The sequence below is a fragment of the Macaca mulatta genome, chromosome 1 (genome assembly GCF_049350105.2).
Source record: "Macaca mulatta isolate MMU2019108-1 chromosome 1, T2T-MMU8v2.0, whole genome shotgun sequence".
Taxonomy (NCBI): domain Eukaryota; kingdom Metazoa; phylum Chordata; class Mammalia; order Primates; family Cercopithecidae; genus Macaca; species Macaca mulatta.
In genome coordinates this window covers 197,033,171-197,054,242 of record NC_133406.1, presented here as the reverse complement: position 1 = coordinate 197,054,242, position 21,072 = coordinate 197,033,171, and the positions used below count along the sequence as shown (strand labels likewise).

Genomic DNA, 21,072 nt, shown 5'->3' with positions numbered 1-21,072 from the left:
GCATACAGACATAGATCAGTGACAACAGCCACAGTAGCTGGCATCTATCAAGAGCCTCCTGCAGACCAGCACCGGGCTGGGCACTTGGCATGCATTATCTCTTTCGGTCCCCCCGAAGTCTTCTGAAATGGGGACTATTATTATCCCATCTTCCAGATGAGGAAGCAGGGGCTCAGAGAGGGGAAGTGACTTGCCCGAGTCAAACAGCTGATGAGTAGTGGCACCAGGATTCAAACCCAGGCTTGCCTGCTGCCCTGTGCTCTGCACATCCATGTGCTCACGTGTGTTCTCAGGATGCCACAGCTCACAGAGCAGGAGTCAGGGCCTCAAGACTGGCTGCTCAGGCTGCACAAGTCCTGCTCAGAGACCTCCACACGTTCACCTTACTCTGGACTTAACTCCTGGGAGCCTGCTGGGGGCTCAGCCTTCAAGAGTCTGAGGATTTCCCACCCACAGATGGTGTGGGGGTGACTCTGAGCATCCCCAGGCTGCCCATCTAGGAAGGGGATTTGCTAGAGAAGGAGGTGATTTAAAGAAGAGACTCCTGGCCAGGTGCAGTGGCTCACGCCTCTTTGGGAGGCCGAGGCAGGTGGATCACCTGAGGTCGGGAGTTTGAGACCAGCCTGGCCACCATGGCAAAACCCTGTCTCTACTATAAGTACAAAAATTAGCCAAGTGTGGTGGTGCATGGCTTAGTCCTGGCTACTCGGGAGGCTGAGACAGGAGAGTCGTTTGAACCCAGGAGGCGGAGGTTGCATTGAGCCAAGATCATGCCACTGCACTCCAGCCTGGGCGACAGAGTGAGACTCCCTCTCAAAAAAATATAAAATAAAAAGAGACCCCTAACCCAAAAAAAGAGAGAGAGAGAGAGAGAGACCTCCCCCTCTTCCACCTCCTCGAAGAAGCAGCCTGTGCTTGTCTTTCTGCCTTGTCCATGGCTGTTCCTCGGCACCTGGCACTGACCTCAGTGGATGGTTGGTGGACAGGCAGTTGGGGGGTTGGCTCAGCCTCACCTGTGAGTTTGCACCCCTTCTGATGTCCACCCTCAGCTGTGGTTCAAAGATTGCACCTCCAAGGGCTGTGGGCCAGGTTTCTGAAGAGAAAGCTGAGCTTGGCAGACAAATGGATGAATATGTCTGTGGCACAGCAAGCCTCTGCCTTTGGGCACCCCCCAGGGCCCTGCTCCACACAAGGCTGGGCTTTGGGTCTCGGAGCCTGTAAGGTGGGCTCCCTGCCTCCCATGGCCTCCACCCACACTCATCTATACCATGTCCCACACCTGCCCTTCCTTCCAGCGCAGCCCTGCTTCCCCATCTGGACTCGTGGGGCCTCTGCTCACAGTAGTCCCCTTCCAGCTTCTCTCTGCTTCCCTCCTCTGATCAGAGCTTTCCTTACAAGACCCTCCTCCTCCAGGAAGCCTTCTCAGGCTCCCCAAGGCTGCTGTGGGCTCTCCCTTAGCCAGGACCCCATAGCTCTGTTGTCTTTTTTTTATTTTTTTTTGAGACGGAGTCTCGCTCTGTCGCCCAGGCTGGAGTGCAGTGACGCAATCTCAGCCTCCCGAGTTCACGCCATTCTCCTGCCTCAGCCTCCCTAGTAGCTGGGACTACAGGCGCCCACCACCATGCCCGGCTAATTCTTTGTATTTTTAGTAGAAACGGGGTTTCACCGTGTTAGCCAGGATGGTCTGGATCTCCTGACCTTGTGATCCGCCCGCCTCGGCCTCCCAAAGTGCTGGGATTACAGGCATGAGCCACTACGCCCGGCCTGCTCTGTTGTCTTCTGTTCAGTCAGTCATTGATCACACATTTTCCACGTGCCAGTCCCCGTGCTGGGGATATGGAGACACATGCCCTCAGGGAACCCAGTCATGGGGAGCACGGCACATGCAGACAGATAATCAGCATTGAATATGTGACTCTGACAGCACAACCCCATGTTGAATAGGACCGACAGGCGTGCAAAAGGTGGGCTGACAGCACCAGAGCAGCCCCAGGGGTAGGGTGTGCTCCAGGGTTCGCGGAAGCAGTGACGCAGTCCTGTGGAGAGTAATGAGGCTGGGGACAACATACGGAGGACATTGCGTGCTATGCTGAAAACTTCAGATCGTATCTATCTGGAAAATGTGAAGATAATAATGGAACCTATCTCGTAAGAGAATTTGAGGAGGGAATACATGCAAAGTGCTCACAGCGGTGCCAGGCACACCGCGGGTCCTCACTAACGCTTCGCTATTATCATTATTGCTCCCTGAGGTGATCCACAGAAGGCCTTTAAGCAGGAAATTGATATTCACATCTGCATTTTGGAAGGATTATTCTGGCTGTGGGGCTGAGTGGGTCAGAGTGGGGCAAGAGGAAAGAGGCAGGAAGAGGCTGAGCCTCAGTTGGGGTGGCCTGGCCCAGGGCAGTGGCAGCAGGTTGGAGAGAGCTGAAGGGGTGGGGGAGCACCAGAACCTGGTGACTGGCGGGGGGGCGCAGAGGAATTTTGAGGTTGACTTGTAGGTTCTGGCCTGGCACCGAGGGGTGAGGGTGCCTTTCGCTAAGGTGGAGTCCCAGCAGCAGCACCAGGTTTGAAGGGGAAGCTGATGAACTCAGCTTTGTAAGGACTGAGGTTGAAGGACCTCCTGGTGGAAGAGTCAAAGAGGCTGCTGGGTACTGTGGGGAGAGCTCTGCACTGCTGCTGGGGTTATGGGCAGCTCTAGCATATGGTGTAAGAATCAGGTGAGCAAATGAGGTCACCCAGGAAAGGTTGTAGAGAGAGAAGAGGGCCTGGAAGGAACCCTGGAGGAGCTCTGTCCTCCTGCCCATCGGAAGGGCAGAGGGGAGAGGGGGAACAGAAGGAGCAGCCAGAAAGGAAGAGAGCGGAGCAGGGAGGGATCCTGCACTACCTAAGAGGGACCACCATCCCTTCCATCTGTCCTGGCTCATTTCATTAGTGAATGTAGGGCTTCGGGAGGGACTCTGGGTGTTCAGAGCCCTCCGCAGTGTCGGGACTGCCTGAGATGGGGCCACCACCTGTCCTAGCTCATTTCATTAGATGAGTGCAGGGCTTCAAGAGACCCTGCCTCTGCCCCTGCCCCTAACCCAGCTCAGACCACTCTACCAGACAAGGGGATTTGGTACCATGGTCAGAGGAGTCCCCAGCCCACCACTTTTCTGATGATAGGTCATGTGGCAACCTGTGAGCTCCATGGCTGGCACCACGAGGTAGAGGGCCTGGCTGTGGCCTGTGGAGTGAAGGCAGGATGTGAGCATCACCGGGAAGGCTGGGTCCCCTGCAGGAGAAGCAGATCAACCTCGGCTCTTACCCTGCCCCACCTGTTTTCTCCACTCTCTGCAGTCCATCGACCCTGGACAGCAGTTCACGTGGGAGAATTCAAACCTGGAGGTGAACAAGCCCAAGAACCGCTATGCGAATGTCATCGCCTACGACCACTCTCGAGTCATCCTTACCTCCATCGATGGTGAGTCAAGGGGGTGCCCCTCCCGTCCCCTTGCTCTCCTCCCTTGCTAGCTAGGGCAACATGTCATTCTACAGAGGATGTCCACGAGTCTCAGGGGTGTACTGCGGCATGGTGGGCTGTGCTGGGGACCCTGCAGTAATGCCTTCCCACCTTCTTTCTTATCCGCAGGTGTCCCCGGGAGTGACTACATCAATGCCAACTACATCGATGGCTACCGCAAGCAGAATGCCTACATTGCCACACAGGGCCCCCTGCCCGAGACCATGGGCGATTTCTGGAGAATGGTGTGGGAACAGCGCACAGCCACTGTGGTCATGATGACACGGCTGGAGGAGAAGTCCCGGGTGAGGCTGCAGGGCCCTGCCAGGAGGCGGGCGGGAAATGCCCGGCCACAAGGTGATACAGGGCACCTTCTTCAGTGCCGCGTTCTTCTGTGGAGGAAGTCGCTCAAGGGATCCCCAGATGCTATTATGTTTCTGGGGGTATTATGCTCCGCAGATACTGGGGTGTTTCTGGGATAAAGCGTGTTCCCCAGATGCTCGTGGGTTCCTTAGGATGCTAATATGTTTCACCAAATGCTGTCATTTTCTGAGAATATTAATGTGTTCCCCAGTTGCTGGCATGCTCCCGGGGTGTTCACATGTTCCCCAGATGCTGGAGTGTTCCTGGGGCATTAACACATCTCCTAAGTTAATTAATGGAAAGAGCCGCTGTTATCTGTTTTTGGACTGCAAAGCATTGACTGGAACGTAAAATTTACAGAGCTTGAAAATGGCACATAAATGTTATGGATAAATTTGGCAGAAAATGTGCCTGGTGCGATCTGGCCTTGAATAAATAATTTTCAATTATGGCCCTTATTCCACTAGCTAGGGCAGTGTGGTGACATAGCTTGAGGACCTGATGTGACTTGTGGAGGACAGGGGGCAATGGGTCTGAGAGCTCAGGGCTGGGGGGCCTTTGTAGCCAGAAAGGCTACAGCCAGGGAGCAGACCAGCCTCCACCCTGCTTCTGCCCATCTGAGCCTGTGGGCTTCCTTCAGCCTGCCCTGCTCATCCCCCTGCAGGTAAAATGTGATCAGTACTGGCCCGCCCGTGGCACCGAAACCTATGGCCTTATTCAGGTGACCCTGTTGGACACAGTGGAGCTGGCCACATATACTGTGCGCACCTTCGCACTCCACAAGGTATAGCCCTTCCCCAGTGCTTCTCTCTTACCCAGACACCATAAGGACAGTAGCCTGGCGTAGATGTGGTGTGCCGGGTTGGGGGAAAACCGGAACCTGGGTGTTGGAGGGTTAGAGGCTCAGGTGTGTGAGTGTGGTGTGATGATCCATGTTACAGGAACAGTGCTAGGAGCTCCTTCAGGCTACTCTCTGTGACTTCTGAGTCCCATCAGAGAGTGGCGGGTCTGGCCTCAGCAACAGGTCATTCTGCCCTGAGTCTGGCAGGCAGGCTCCTAGTTGCCAATATGTCCCCACTTTGTCCCCCAGAGTGGCTCCAGTGAGAAGCGTGAGCTGCGTCAGTTCCAGTTCATGGCCTGGCCAGACCATGGAGTTCCTGAGTACCCAACTCCCATCCTGGCCTTCCTGCGACGGGTCAAGGCCTGCAACCCCCTAGACGCAGGGCCCATGGTGGTGCACTGCAGGTGAGAGGGTACAGTGCCACCCAGAGGGGTGGGGTGGGAGGTGGGGGCACCTGTGCCTCAAACTGAGCCTGTGTCCTGCAGTGCGGGTGTGGGCCGCACCGGCTGCTTCATCGTGATTGATGCCATGCTGGAGCGGATGAAGCACGAGAAGACGGTGGACATCTATGGCCACGTGACCTGCATGCGATCACAGAGGAACTACATGGTGCAGACGGAGGACCAGTATGTGTTCATCCACGAGGCACTGCTGGAGGCTGCCACGTGCGGCCACACAGAGGTGCCTGCCCGAAACCTCTATGCCCACATCCAGAAGCTGGGCCAAGTGCCTCCAGGGGAGAGTGTGACCGCCATGGAGCTTGAGTTCAAGGTGGGGCTCGGTGGGGGCCTGCTTGGCTCCAGGGCCTAGACTGGGACATGCGGATGACCCGCACTCCCACAGGAAGCCTGGCCTGACCAACCCCTCTCTCTTAATAGTTGCTGGCCAGCTCCAAGGCCCACACGTCCCGCTTCATCAGCGCCAACCTGCCCTGCAACAAGTTCAAGAACCGGCTGGTGAACATCATGCCCTATGAATTGACGCGTGTGTGTCTGCAGCCCATCCGTGGCGTGGAGGGCTCTGACTACATCAATGCCAGCTTCCTGGATGGTTATAGGTCAGCGTGCTTGTCACTGCCCCACCATGCCCTACAGGGGCCTAGGCCTGTGACTGGCTGGTGGGGGTGGGCAGCCTAGAAGACCAGAGAGGGCTGGGTAGAGCAGTGAGGACTTCCTGGAGGAGGGATGATCAGAGCAGGGCCCCAAGGGGCTAGGCAGCCTAAGGGGAGACTCTGGGGGCAGCAGCACCTCCAGCATGTCCAGTCTTATGTCCACCCCAGACAGCAGAAGGCCTACATAGCTACACAGGGGCCTCTGGCAGAGAGCACCGAGGACTTCTGGCGCATGCTATGGGAGCACAATTCCACCATCATCGTCATGCTGACCAAGCTTCGGGAGATGGGAAGGGTGAGCCCACCCTTTTCCCCAGGGCCCCTGTCATACCTGGGAGAACACCAGCCACCCTTGGGGGAGCTGCCGCCTATGTTACTGTCTCCTTTCACACCCCAGCTGCTGCGTCAGCATAGCCTCAGGCCCCCGTTATTATCCACCTGAGGCATCTGTCCCAGAATCCTGTGAAGCCTGGCACCCCTCCTCCATTCCTTCTCACCTGATCATGGGGGCCCGGCCCTCTGTCCACAGGAAAAATGCCACCAGTACTGGCCAGCAGAGCGCTCTGCTCGCTACCAGTACTTTGTTGTTGACCCGATGGCTGAGTACAACATGCCCCAGTATATCCTGCGTGAGTTCAAGGTCACGGATGCCCGGGTGAGTGAGTGCGCTGAACGTCCGTAACGCTGCCTATCCACATGTGGGGCGGGTGGCTGCCGTAGCTCAAGCTTCAGGAATCTGAGGCAGGGGGTGGGTATTAGGGTGTGAGCACATCTCCCCCAGTGGCCTTGGGTGCAGTGACACAGAAGCATGCCTGTGTCATGGTACTACCCCGGTCTGGTCCAGAGGGGTGGCAGCCTAAGGCACAAATCCTAATCATGTCCCCCACCCACCTTTCCCAGGATGGGCAGTCAAGGACAATCCGGCAGTTCCAGTTCACAGACTGGCCAGAGCAGGGCGTGCCCAAGACAGGCGAGGGCTTCATTGACTTCATCGGACAGGTGCACAAGACCAAGGAGCAGTTTGGACAGGATGGGCCTATCACGGTGCACTGCAGGTGGGACTGGCCCCGTGGAGGGCTGGGGCGGGTGGGCCTGAAGGCCTGGCGGACCCGCTTCGTGAGGCAAGCAGGACTTCTGACCCACCTGTGTTTCTGAGCAGTGCTGGTGTGGGCCGCACCGGGGTGTTCATCACTCTGAGCATTGTCCTGGAGCGCATGCGCTATGAGGGCGTGGTCGACATGTTTCAGACCGTGAAGACCCTGCGTACACAGCGTCCTGCCATGGTGCAGACAGAGGTAAAGCAGACCAGCCTGCAGGGCCAGGGCCTTGGCAGCAGCCCTGCTGGGAACCCTAGGCTTCAGCTGCAGTTTGTGCACACAGGCGTGTGTGATCATTCATGCTGCCAACCTTTTACATGGCCTGCAATAGGCATGGTGGTGTGTGCTTATGGTCCTACCTACTTGGGAGGTTGAGTTGGGAGGATCACTTGAGGTCAGAAGTTTGAGGCTGCAGTGAGCTGTGATTATGCCACGGCACTCCAGCCTGGGTGACAGAGCAAGACCCTGTTGCTGAAAACAAAAAACAAAAATGCTGCAACATTGCCTGTGCTGCCTGGGGGCTCAGGGATGAGTAAGATGTGTTCTTTCATTCAGCAGCTCTCTGCTAGCCCCAGTGGTGTGCCTGGCTCTGGGCAGGGTTGCACATAGCAGTCCTTACGGGGTGCCCAGTCAGGAGCAGAGAAACATGATTGGGATGGCAGATGGAAGGCAGGTAGATGTGGGGGCCTGGGAGAGTGACAGGAGAGAGAGGAGCTTTCAGAGGCTCTTTCAGGCTCCCCCACACACTGCCTGACGTAGCTGCCAGGGTCCAGCGCCTGTTCTTGGCCAGCAGAGGCTGACTCCATGGCCCATGGCTGCAGTGTTGAGTGTCAACTGTGTGGTGGGGGTGCCCACTGGCGCAATCCACACTGACCAAGCCCCTGTCCTGGCAGGACCAGTACCAGCTGTGCTACCGTGCGGCCCTGGAGTACCTCGGCAGCTTTGACCACTATGCAACGTAACTACCGCTCCCCTCTCCTCCGCCACCCCCGCCGTGGGGCTCCGGAGGGGACCCAGCTCCTCTGAGCCATACCGACCATCGTCCAGCCCTCCTACACAGATGCTGTCACTGGCAGAGCGCAGCCCACGGGGATCACAGCGTTTCAGGAATGCTGCCACACCAGTCAGAGAGCCTAGAACATCCCTGGGCAAGTGGGTGGCCTGGCAGGCAGGCACTGTGGCCCTTCTGTCCACCAGGCCCACCTGGAGCCCGCTTCAAGCTCTCTGTTGCGCTGCTGCGTTTCTCATGCTTCTTCTCATGGGGTGGGGTTGGGGCAAAGCCTCCTTTTTAATACATTAAGTGGGGTAGACTGAGGGAATTCTAGCCTCTTCCCTCTGATTTTTCCTTTTGCGAATCCATATCTGCAAAGTGGGCCACTGTAGGGGTTGGGGTTTATTTTGTTTATTTTGAGTTCACTTTGGATCCTCATTTTGTATGACTTCTGCTAAAGGACAGAACATTGCCTTCCCCATGCAGAGCTGGGGCCGCCAGCCTGAGCGGAGGCTCGGCCGTGGGCTGGGAGGCAGCGCTGATCCGGCTGCTCCTCCAGCCCTTCAGACGAGATCCTGTTTCAGCTAAATGCAGGGAAACTCAATTTTTTTTTTAAGTTTTGTTTTCCCTTAAAAGCCTTTTTTTAGGCCACATCGACAGTGGTGGGCGGGGAGAAGATAGGGAACACTCATCCCTGGTCGTCTGTCCCAGTGTGTGTTTAACATTCACAGCCCAGAACCACAGACGTGTCTGGGAGAGCCTGGCAAGGCATTCCTCATCACCATCGTGTTTGCAAAGGTTAAAACAAAAACAAAAAACCACAAAAATAAAAAACAAAAAAAAAACAAAAAACCCAAGAAAAAATGAAGAGAATCAGCCCTTGGCTTCTGCTTCAAACCCTCAAGAGGGGAAGCAACTCCATGTGCCTGGGGTTCCCAAGGGAGCTGCTGGCTGACCTGGGCCCGCAGAGCCTGGCGTTGGTCCCCAGCATTGCAGTATGGCGTGGTGTTTGTAGGCTGTGGGGTCCGGCTGTGTGGCCAAGGTGAATAGCACAGGTCAGGGTGTGTGTCACACCCCATGCACCTCAGGGCCAAGCGGGGGCATGGCTGGCCTTTCAGGTCCAGGCCAGTGGGCCTGGTAGCACATGTCTGTCCTCAAGAGCAGGGGCCAGATGATTTTCCTCCCTGGTTTGCAGCTGTTTTCAAAGCCCCCGAGTATCGCTCTTTTCCACTCCAAGATGCCCTCATAAACCAATGTGGCAAGACTACTGGACTTCTATCAATGGTCCTCCAATCAGTCCTTATTATCCTAGCTTGCTGAGGGGCAGGGAGAGGCCCTCTTCCTCTGGGCAGCGCTATCTAGATAGGTAAGTGGGGGCGGGGAAGGGTGCATAGCTGTTTTAGCTGAGGGACGTGGTGCCGACGTCCCCAAACCTAGCTAGGCTAAGTCAAGATCAACATTCCAGGGTTGGTAATGTTGGATGATGAAACATTCATTTTTACCTTGTGGATGCTAGTGCTGTAGAGTTCACTGTTGTACACAGTCTGTTTTCTATTTGTTAAGAAAAACTACAGCATCATTGCATAATTCTTGATGGTAATAAATTTGAATAATCAGATTTCTTACAAACCAGGCCTCTGTCTCAGCTGTTTCTGGAACCAGAGAGTCTGGGCCAAATCAGTAGCTAGGATGGGTTCCGGAGATTCCCTGCTCCTGAGGAGACGGGGAGGGTATCCTAAGTATTTGTGCCAGAGTAGGCTCCTGGCATGGCTACCCACTTTCAGAAAGGAGTGATTATAAACCCTGAAGACCAGGCCACCAAGAGCCAGCCAGGGCGGAGCCACCAGTGCGTGTGAGGAGCACCCTAGGCCAGGGAGCATACCTTTTGCCTCTCTTTCCCTTTAAGACTCTGTGGGTTGCACTGTGGGGGCACTGGGACTGCTCCTCTCCCACTACCTTGGCGGAGAGGGATGGCCCTGTGGCAGTAGAGACTGACTGTATGGAAATCGGTTAGTGAGGTCTGTAATTATTGCAGTGTGGATAATGGACACAAAAAACACAGTGTGTCCACCTGGCCCGTGGACACACAGCTGCATCGCCCACTGAGCTGTGCAGCTGCTCCACTGGTGAGCAGACAAGTCCTACCAGGTTGTCAAATTGTGGAACTTCTAGGGATACAGGTGAAGGAGACCCAGAACAAGGTGTGAAGAGAAATGGCATAAGTCAGCAACAACTACACCAAGGCAGCACCTGACCCAGGGAAGGCTTCCTGGAGGAGGTGGCATTCAGAGTGTTTCGTAGAATGAGTAGTAGTTTTTTTGTTTGTTTTTGAGATGGAGTCTCACTCTGTCGTGAGCCTGGAGTGCAGTGGTACAATCTCAGCTCACTGCAGCCTCTGTCTGCCGGGTTCAAGCAGCTCTCCTGCCTCACCTTCCTGAGTAGCTGGAGTTACAGATGCCTGCCACCATGCCCAGGTAATTTTTGTATTTTTAGTAGAGATGGGGTTTCACCATGTTGGCCAGGCTGGTCTTGAACTCCTGACCTCAGGTGATCCACCCACCTCGGTCTCCCAAAGTGCTGGGTTACAGGCATGAGCCACCGTTTCAAGCCAAGTAGCAGTTAGTTTTTAAAGGAAGGGAAAGGTTTTCCAATGGAACATGTACAAAGGCTTGGAAGCTTGTAACAGACCAACTTTGTGAGAAGAGCATTAAGACTGGAGTAGAGAGATGTGGCTGGGAAATTGGGCCGGATGGAGCCAGATCGTGCAGCTGAGGGGGTTGAAGTGATTGTCAGAGGGATGCAGGTATCCCTGGTAGGTGCAGTGCTTCTGTTCTTAACACCCTGGACCACCTCTATTGAGTCCCTCACCGCGTTCTATTATTGGTAGCCATCTCCTTGGGGGCTGTGAGTGACTGAAGCCTGGCACCAAGTCTCTTCGGGGTATCCCCAGCACCTAGTTCAGTGCCTGGCATATTTCTATTCAGAAAAAAGGCACCATCATTACATGATTATTGATGGTAGAAAATTTGATTAACTTTGCTAAATAACAAGCCATTGAACATTTTCAAGTAAGGGATAAATACCAGGTGTTCACTTGAGGAAGACCGGCAGTCAGGATTGCCCCAGGCAGGCTCTGCGCTGAGGGCACGATGGGCCTGCTCGCCAGTCCTCGGGAGCAGCCGGCAGAATGGCCCTCCTCTCTCCACTAAGATGAGGAAACAGGCTTATGTGGAATCACTCATCAGATACCACAGGGCAGGTAAGCGCCAGAGCTGGGACCCGCGTTTGCTGATGTCTGCTCCAGAGTCCCTGCCCTTTCCATTGCCAGTGTCAGCCTTCCCTCTCCTCCTCTTCCCTCCCTCCTCACTACCCCCTGCAAACCTGCTCCTCCTCCAGGGACCCCATTGCAGTGCTTGGCACCCCACGCATCCAGTATTCCAGGCAGGCATCGCTTGTGTGCTCACCCCCACGTCCACTCCTCGTCACACCCTGCCTGCTTGACCTCCACACCTGTTGTCTGCATCTCCACAGCCAAATCCCAGGCCGCTTTCACTCTCGCCTGGACTGCCGCTGTGCTTCCTACCAGGCAGCCTGCCCCAGCACTGCCTGGGCCAACCTGTTCTCAGCACAGCAGCCAGAGTGATTCTGCGTCGCAGGGCAGACATGACCAAGTCACTGTCCTGAGGAGACCCTGGCAGGCCCTAACGGTCCCCATGGTTTTCCATGCTCTGCAGGACCTGGCCTATGTGACCTTATCTTCCTTCACCCCTCTCGCCCCCTGCCCTCCAGCCATCACAAAGTCAATTCTTTAAGTGTTGTGCCTGCCTCACCTTTTTTTGTTTTGTTTTGTTTTAAGACAAGAGTCTCACTCTGTCACCCAGTCTGGAGTGCAGTAGTGCGATCTCAGCTCATTGCAACCTCTGCGTCCTGGGTTCAAGTGATTCTCCTGCCTCAGTCTCCCAAGTAGCTGGGATTACAGGCATGGGCTACCATGCCTGGCTCATTTTTGTATTTTTAGTAGAGATGGGGTTTGGTCAGGCAGGTCTTGAAATCCTGACCTCAGGGGATCCGCCTGCCTCGGCCTCCCAAAGTGCTGGGATTACAGGCGTGAGCCACTGTGCCTGGTCCACCTCACCATTCTCTCTCAGCTCCAGACCTTCCCACAAGCTGTTCTGGAACATTCTCCCCCACTTCCGCCTGGCTAACCCCTCATTGTTTAGCCCTCCCCTGAAAATATTTCTTCAGAAGCCATCCTTAACTGTCCTAAATGAGGCTAGGTAACTGCTATGCAAATTATTTGGAATATAGTATTTCATGTAATTCTCAACAATGTATGAAGCCCATTTTATCGATGAGAAAAATTGGCCTCATCCACTCCTTCAGCAAATATTTAATGAGCATTTGCTGTGTGGTAGTCATTATCCCAAGTGCTTGGAATACATCAGTGAATGGAACAGACTTTGCCTTTGTGGCATTCATCCTCTAGTATCAGGAAGCAGATGACACATACAAGAAATAAATCAATGTATTTATAGTTTGTTAAAAGGTGGTAAGCCTAATTAGTGGGGAGTACAATAAGAAGGATCAAGGGCTGGGCATGGTGGCTCACACCTGTAATCCCAGTACTGTGGGAGGCCAAGGTGGGTGGATCACCTGAGGCCAGGTGTTCGAGACCAGCCTGGACAACAGGGTGAAACCTTGTCTCTACTCAAAAATACAAAAACTAGCTGAACGTGGTGGCGCACACCTGTAATCCCAACTACTCAGGAGGCAGAGGCTGCAGTGAGCTGAAATCACACCACTGCACTCCAGCGTGGGTGACAGAGCAAGACTGTCAAAAAAAAAAAAAAAAGGGATTGGGCATGTGAGGGAAGGTTTGATTGATTGATTTAGGGTGGTCAGGGGACACATCATTGAAAAGATGGGACCTGAGGAAAGACGAATCTGGTGAGGAGTTTTGCATTCGTATCTTCAAGATGAGCATCCAGGCGGAGGGAGCAGCTACAGCAAAGGCCCTGGGTGGGAATGTGCCTGATGGATGGGGGTGCAATAGGGTAGCACGGGATGAGGTTAGAGAGGAAGTGGGGCCAGCTCCTTGACCATTGAGAAGACTGCAGAAATCCAGTGGTGGAGAGAACTGACCAGATTGTGGTTATATCTTAAGGCAGACCTGATAGAATTTGCTCATGGACTCGATTGAGAGAGAGGAGTCAAGGTTGACCCCACAGTTCTGGCCTGAGCAGCTGGGAGGATACAGTTACCATTTGTTGAGCTGGGGAAGGTTGGACCGAAGGGTTAAGCACTCTACTCAAGGGTCCCAACTGGAATTTGGTGGAGTTGGTATCACTCCCAGCTCTGCTTAACTCCAGGGCTCTTCTCACACTGCTACCTGCCTAAAGCTAGAAATCATCAGATGCATTAAGAAAAAAATATTTGGGGCCGGCCGCAGTGGCTCACGCCTGTAATCCCAGCACTTTGGGAGGCAGAGGCGGGCAGATCATGAGGTCAAGAGATTGAGACCATCCTGGGCAATGTGGTGAAACCCCATCCCTACTAAAAATACAAAAATTAGCTGGGCATGGTGGCACACGCCTGTAGTCTTAGCTACTCGGGAGGCTGAGGCAGGAGAATTGCTTGAACCCAGGAGGGGGAGGTTGCAATGAGCTGAGGTCACAACACTGCACTCCAGCCTGGGCGACAGAGCAAGACTCTGTCTCCAAAAAAAAAAAAAAAAAAGAAAAATATATTTGGAAGGAAATATACCAGAGGGTTGTGAGGATAGGTGACTTTTGTTCTTTGTAATTCTCCAAATTTTCTATGAGGACTTTTTTTTTTTTTTTTTTTTTTTGAGACGGAGTCTCCTTCTGTCACCTAGGCTGGAGTGCAGTGGCGCAATCTCGGCTCACTGCAACTTCTGCCTCCCGGGTTCAAGCGATTCTCAGGCCTCATGTAGCTGGGATTACAGGTGCCTGCCACCATGCCTGGCTAAGTTTTGTATTTTTAGTAGAAATGAGCTTTTGCCATGTTGGTCAGGCTGGTCTTGAACTCGTGACCTCAAGTGATCTGCCCGCCTCAACATCTCACAGTGCTAAGATTACAGGCGTGAGCCACTACGCCCAACCTGAAGACTTAATTTTTTTAATTATTTTATTTATTTATTTAGAGACAGAGTCTCTGTTGGCCAGGCTGGAGTGTAGTGACATGATCTTAGCTCACTGCAACCTCCATCTCCTGGGCTCAAGCAGTTCTCCTGCCTCAGCCTCCCAAGAAGCTGAGATTACAGGTGTGTGCCACTACGCCCGGCTAATTTTTTGTGTATTTAGTAGAGAGAGAGTTTCACCATGTTGGCCAGGCTGGTCTCGAACTCCTGACCTCAGGTAATCCACCCGCCTCGGCCTCCCAAAGTGCTGGGATTACAGGCATGACCCACTGTGCCCAGCCAATATTTTAATTTTCAAAAGCAAAAAAAAAAAAAAAGAAAAGAAAAATTATTTATTAAAACAACAACATAAGCCGGGCACGGTGGCTCAAGCCTGTAATCCCAGCACTTTGGGAGGCTGAGACGGGCGGATCACAAGGTCAGGAGATTGAGACCATCCTGGCTAACACGGTGAAACCCCGTCTCTACTAAAAAATACAAAAAACTAGCCGGGCGAGGTGGCGGGCGCCTGTGGTCCCAGCTACTCCGGAGGCTGAGGCAGGAGAATGGCGTAAACCCGGGAGGCGGAGCTTGTAGTGAGCTGAGATCCGGCCACTGCACTCCAGCCTGGGCGACAGAGCCAGACTCAGTCTCAAAAAAAAAAAAAAAAAAAAAAAAACAGAAACCTTTTGACTAGGATCCAGGTGTGCAGAGTTGAAGTCCCCATTCTCTTCCTTCCCCCCAACTCCCTGGAGTAGAGTCACTGTTAACAGTTTAGTCTACATCGTCCTGGGCATTTCCTATGAATATACAAACATGTATAAGAAACTTTCTATTTTGGCCGGGCGCGGTGGCTCAAGCCTGTAATCCCAGCACTTTGGGAGGCCGAGACGGGTGGATCACAAGGTCAGGAGATCGAGACCATCCTGGCTAACCCGGTGAAACCCCGTCTCTACTAAAAAATACAAAAAACTAGCCGGGCGAGGTGGCGGGCGCCTGTAGTCCCAGCTACTCGGGAGGCTGAGGCAGGAGAATGGCGTGAACCCGGGAGGCGGAGCTTGCAGTGAGCTGAGATCCGGCCACTGCACTCCAGCCTGGGTGACAGAGCGAGACCCCGTCTCAAAAAAAAAAAAATTAAAAAAAATAAAGAAACTTTCTATTTTATGTAACTAGAATGATATATACATATCTTGCTGCAAGTTGCCCATTTCATTTAAATACATTCATTTAAGGCCTGGCGCGGTGGCTCATGTCTGTAATCCCAGCACTTTGGGAGGCGGAGGCAGGTGGATCACGAGGTCAGGAGATCGAGACCATCCCGGCCAACATGGTGAAACCCCGTCTCTACTGAAAATATAAAAAATTAGCCACACTTGGTGGCGGGCGCCTGTAGTCCCAGCTACTCGGGAGGCTGAGGCAGGAGAATGGCGTGAACCTGGGAGATGGAGTTTGCAGTGAGCCGAGATCACGCCACTGCACTCCAGCCTGGATGACAGAGTGAGACTCAGTCTCAAAAAAAAAACAAAAACAAAAAAGCATTCATTTAAATACATACTTTCCATGTCAGGAGCTCATTTTTTTAACTACTATATACTATTCTGTTATGGATGTCCCATAATTTTAAAAATGGTTATTTATATAGCTTTTTTATTAAGTAAGTGGATGCATATGATAAAACAAATAAAAATGATTCAGAGGCTGGGCACAGTGGCTCACGCCTGCAATCCCAGCACTTTGGGAGGCTGAAGCGGGCAGATCACCTGAGGTCGGGAGTTGGAGACCAGCCTGACCAACATGGAGAGACACTGTCTCTATTAAAAATACAAAATTAGCCGGGCGTGGTGGCACGAGCCCTGTAATCCCAGCTACTTGGGAGGCTGAGGCAGGAGAATTGCTTGAACCCAGAAGGCGGAGGTTGCAGTGAGCCAAGATTGTGCCATTGCACTCCAGCCTGGGCAATAAGAGCGAAACTCCGTCTCAAAAAAAAAAAGATGCAGTCTTGAAGGGTCCAAAATAAAAGGTCAGGGCTGGGCACGGTGGCTCATGCCTATAATCCCAGCACTTTGGGAGGCCGAGGTGGGTGGATCATGAGGTCAGGAGTTCGAGACCAGCCTGGCCAAGATGGTGAAACCCCGTCTCTACTAAAAAATACAAAAATTAGCCAGGCATAATGGTGGGCACCTGTAATCCCAGCTACTCGGGAGGCTGAGGCAGGAGAATCGCTTGAACGCGGGCAGGCGGAGTCTGCAATGAGCCCAGATCATACCACTGCACTCTAGCCTGGGCGACAGAGCAAGACTCCATCTCAAAAAAATAAATAAATAAATAAAATAAAAGGTCAGCTTTTCTTCCTCCTCTCCCCAAGTCTAGTTTCATTCCCTGCAATTCCTGATTTTAATTTTTCCAGTGGCAGCCATCACATGCCTTTAGTAGCTGGTGCCTGCTGGCTCCTTGGCTATAAACTGTATGGAATTTAGTCAACTCACATGATCTCTACCTCTACCTCCTGATTTTGTTAGATATATTATTACTTTTAATTCTTCTAGAGTTCCTTTCATGACTTTAAATGCTATATTTATTTATTTATTTATTTATTTATTTATTTATTTATTTTTGAGACGGAGTTTCGCTCTTGTTGCCCAGGCAGGAGTGCAATGTCGCGATCTCGGCTCACTGCAACCTCCACCTCCCGGGTTCAAGCGATTCTTCTGCCCCAGTCTCCCTAGTAGCTGGGATTACAGGCATGCACCATCATGGCCAGCTAATTTTGTATTTTTAATAGAGAGGGTTTCTCCATGTAGGTCAGGCTGGTCTCCAACTCCCAACCTCAGGTGATCCACCCACCTCAGCCTCCCAAATGCTGGTATTATAGGCGTGAGCCACCGCGTCTGGCTAAACACTATATTTAAACACCTGTTTCTTGATTTATCACCTGTTGGCAGTATCTATTGATACCCTCTGTGAAGAATGAGAAAATTAGCTCACTTTCCTTGATTCTCCCTTCTCCCTCCTCCAACTACCATTTTTTGTTATTTCACATTGTCAAGGCTTCTGATACTTTGTTTTGTTAATATAATTAGGTCTTTCATTCTAAAAATTGAAAACCAATAAATAGCATTTTAATTGTATGTTTATGAAAAATCGTTCAAACATCAATTTCAAACAAACTTCAAACAATTTCAAACTTTTACTTTTTTCTCGATGTTCTTCACTTCTGGATCATACTCAGCTGCCACCGCCACTTGTACCACATGAGTCGTCTTGGATTCTTTTTCATGCTGGTAGAGTACTCCCCCTCACATAATTTTTTCACAGAGCATTATAAACTTTCTGTTTCTTGCATGTCTGAAAATATCTTTTACATTCACACTCCATTTTAACTTTGGTCTGGGCTTCCTTATACAAGATAATTTTCCTCAGAAACTTGTGAAGACATTGTTCCTAGTTTTGTATTAAGCAGTTGTTGGAGGAGGAAGGCTATCCAGCAACAAATTACCCTGTTTGTTTTTCCCATGACCCACGTTGATTTTTTTTTTTTCTTTTTTTAGACGGAGTCTTACTCTGTTGCCCAGGCTGGAGTGCAGTGGCGCAATCTTGGCTCACTGCAATCTCTGCCTCCCGGGATCAAGCAATTCTTCTGCCACAGCCTCCTTAGTAGCTGGGACTACAGGACGCACCACCATGCCTGGCTCATTTTTATATTTTTAGCAGAGACAGAATTTCGCTATATTGGCCAGGCTGGTCTCGAACTCCTGACCTCATGATCCACCGACCTCGGCCTCCCAAAGTGCTGAGATGACAGGCATGAGCCAACACACCCAGCCTTTTTTTTTTTTTTTTTGAGATGGAATCTCACTCTGTCGCCCAGGCTGGAGTGCAGTGATGCAATGTCAGCTCACTGCAACCTCCACCTCCCAGGTTCAAGTGATTCTCCCACCTCAGCCTCCGGAGTAGCTGGGATTACAGACACCCACCACCACACCCCGCTACTTTTTGTATTATAAATTATTATATGTACAGAGTCTACTTCTGGGCCATTAGTCTGTTTCATTCATCTGTCTGTTCAGTCTAAGATGAACTACTTATTTAACTTTGGTGGCTTTATTACCTGACACAAGTAATTTTTATTTTTTCAAAACTAATAAGTGCCATTCCCCTATTTTTCTTCCAAATGGGCATTAGATTACTTTTTAAAAATTCCCCTCCCTCAATTTTTATTGCGGATTTTTATTTTACTCAAGAAAGTTGACAGTAACATTTCTGAAGCATGTATGTGTTAAAACAGAAAAGCAGGTTGGAGTCTAAATGAAGCTTAAAATTTCTGATGAAAAGAAAGCTGTATTCCTCCAGCCCTGCTCAAAGAGAGGAAGCGCTGTCTGACTTATGCAACCATCCCAGGTTCTAGAGGGAGAGCTGTGATGTAATTCAAGGATACTTGGGACCTGTCCATGGTCCCCCAGTAATGGCAGGCTGTCACTTTTGACACTTGATGCCCTTGTCCCTGGCTGGTCTGTCTAACCTTCCACATGTGGTCCATCTCTCTTTTTCACTCCAGCCTTACGTAAATACTTGTGGTTTCTTAAGCACACGGTGTTAAACATTTATAACAATCGAAGGGTTAAATTACCCTAATAGATAAGCTTTCTTTCAAATCAGTAAGAGCAAAAGTAAACACTGTAATAGAAAATGGACACAAATAGGCCATTTCAAAAGGAGATAGGCAAATTCCAGTAAAAATACAAAAGCTATTATCCTCACTACTAAGGAAAGAAGTACACATCAAAACAAGAATGAGGTATCGTCGACGCTCTGTATACATGGGTTCTGCATCCATGGATTCAACCAACCTCAGATCAAAGTTATTCAGAAAAGGCTGGGCACAGTGGCTCACACCTGTAATCCCAGCACATTTGGAGGCCAAGGTGGGTGGATCACTTGAGGTCAGGAGTTCAAGACCAGCCTGGCTAACATGGTGAAACGCCATCTCTACTAACAACATAAAAATTCATTGGGTGTGGTGGCACACACCTGTAATCCCAGCTCCCCGGGGGCTGAGGCATGAGAATCGCTTGAACCCCGGAGGTGGAGGTTGCAGTCAGCCAAGGTCGCGCCACTGCACTCCAGCATGGGCGACAGAGCAAGACTTCATCTCAAAAAAATACATATACGTGTGTGTGTGTATATGTATGTATGCATATATGTGTATATATATGTGTATGTATATATGTGTGTATTAGGGAAAAAACTTTCATCTGCACTGAACACGCACATTTTTTCTTGTTAGTATTCCCTAAACGATACAGTGTAATAACTATTTTACATAGCACTTACAATGTATTAGATATTATAAGTAATTTAGAGATGATTTAAAGTATAAGAGAGGATAAGCATAGGTTATATGTAAGTACTACACCATTTTATGTTGGGGACTTGAGCATGGGCAAATGTTGGTATCTGTGGGAGGTCCTGGAAGCAATCCCCCATGGATACTGAGGAACAACTGTTCAACTGTTTGACTATCAAATTGGCAAGAGTTATGTGTCAATATTGATGCAGGGAATTAGGCACTTATAAATTACTAGTGGGAATATAAACTGGTTCTACATTTTTGGAGGAGAATTTGCAATATCTATCAAAACCCTTAAATTATGCTTTAATTTGACCCAGCAATACATGTTTAGGCATTTATATAAAGAAAACAACTGGACACATAATTTCAAAATCTGTGGGGAAAGATTCACTACATCATCATTCATAATACTGAAAAATTGAACATATTATACACACACACATATAGGCTACCACCTTGCTGAAGTGAATCCAAAGACCATTAGTGTCGGCATCACCTGGGAGCTTTCTAGAAATGTAGAATCTAGGCCAGGCACAGTGGCTCACGCCTCATCCCAGCACTTTGGAAGGCTGAGGCGGGTGGATCACTTGAGGTCAGGAGTTCGAGACCAGTCTGGCCAATATGGTGAAACCCCGTCTACTAAAAATACAAAAAATTAGCCAGGCGTGGTGGCAGGCGCCTGTAATCCCAGCTATTCGAGAGGCTGAGGCAGGAGAATCGCTTGAACCAAGGAGGCGGAGGTTGCAGTGAGCCAAGATTGTGCCACTGCACTCCAGCCTGGGTGACAGAGCAAGACTCCATCTCAAAAAAAAAAAAAAAAAAAAAAAAAAAAGTAGAATCTGACTCAGGCACGGTGGCCAAGTGGTAATGTGCCGGTCTTGTAGAAATGTAGAATCTTAGGCCCCACCCCGGACCTGCTGCATCAGAATTTGTATTTTGACAGTTCCGTATGGCATTTGCATGAGCATTAAAATTTGAGAAACGCTGGCAGGCATAGACACCAAAATGTTAGCACATTTCTGGGTGGTTATGTTCCCTATTTTAAATACATTTTCTAATTTTCCTACCTCTGATACGCACTTTTTTCATAAGCATGTGTCACATAGAAAAACAGCATGCTGTGGTTGCACGTTATCCCCTCTTCCTGGAGCCCTTCCTAGCACATCTCATCCGAGATCCGTCTCCCAGGAGTCCCTCCTTAGCCCCTCGTCTTCTTTGCTCAACTAGTCTCACATCCAGCTGTGTTGCTGGTCCAGGAACCATAGCATTGTGCTGAAATTATTATCTGTGCTTCCTCAGCTGTTCAAATAGTAAAATAGGAGGGAAATACCAAGAAAATTATCCAGGCTGTCGTGCAGAAAGGAAATGAAAATTGGCATTATAATTATGGTTTGATTCATCTGTCTCCTCCACTGGACTGTGAACTTCTTGAGGACAATAGCTGTGTCTCACTTGCCTCCAGCTTAGAGCCTGCCCAGAGTTGGGACTCCATCAATGTTTGCTGAGTGGATGCTGGCCATGTGGCGGGAAGTCACTCTGATTGTCAGAAGGAATGCCTGGCAGCTGCCAGCATCCAATCCTCAAGAATCTTCGCTCCCAACACCTCAGACCCTTTTGTTCCCTCCCTGAGACACACCCTAGTCCACTCCAGGAAGGAATTCACATCTCACAAGGGATC

At 50.9% G+C, this 21,072-nt stretch overlaps 2 protein-coding genes across 51 annotated transcripts in view; one reads left to right on the top strand and one right to left on the bottom strand.

Annotated features, from left to right (window-relative positions):
• Positions 1–9,534, top strand: part of PTPRF (protein tyrosine phosphatase receptor type F) — a 92,945-nt gene extending 83,411 nt beyond the window's left edge. For all 50 annotated transcript variants that reach the window (XM_077960287.1, XM_077960250.1, XM_077960277.1 and 47 more), the window contains 11 exons: positions 3,340–3,463; positions 3,632–3,807; positions 4,530–4,649; positions 4,956–5,110; positions 5,192–5,477; positions 5,585–5,763; positions 5,986–6,112; positions 6,347–6,472; positions 6,718–6,872; positions 6,977–7,112; positions 7,808–9,534. In XM_077960287.1, coding sequence (XP_077816413.1) covers positions 3,340–3,463; positions 3,632–3,807; positions 4,530–4,649; positions 4,956–5,110; positions 5,192–5,477; positions 5,585–5,763; positions 5,986–6,112; positions 6,347–6,472; positions 6,718–6,872; positions 6,977–7,112; positions 7,808–7,876 — 1,653 coding nt within the window. In that variant the 3' untranslated portion in view covers positions 7,877–9,534. The remainder of the gene's footprint in view (positions 1–3,339; positions 3,464–3,631; positions 3,808–4,529; positions 4,650–4,955; positions 5,111–5,191; positions 5,478–5,584; positions 5,764–5,985; positions 6,113–6,346; positions 6,473–6,717; positions 6,873–6,976; positions 7,113–7,807) is intronic.
• Positions 1–21,072, bottom strand: part of MED8 (mediator complex subunit 8) — a 417,118-nt gene that overhangs the window by 240,307 nt on the left and 155,739 nt on the right. The gene's annotated exons all lie outside the window — the stretch shown is intronic.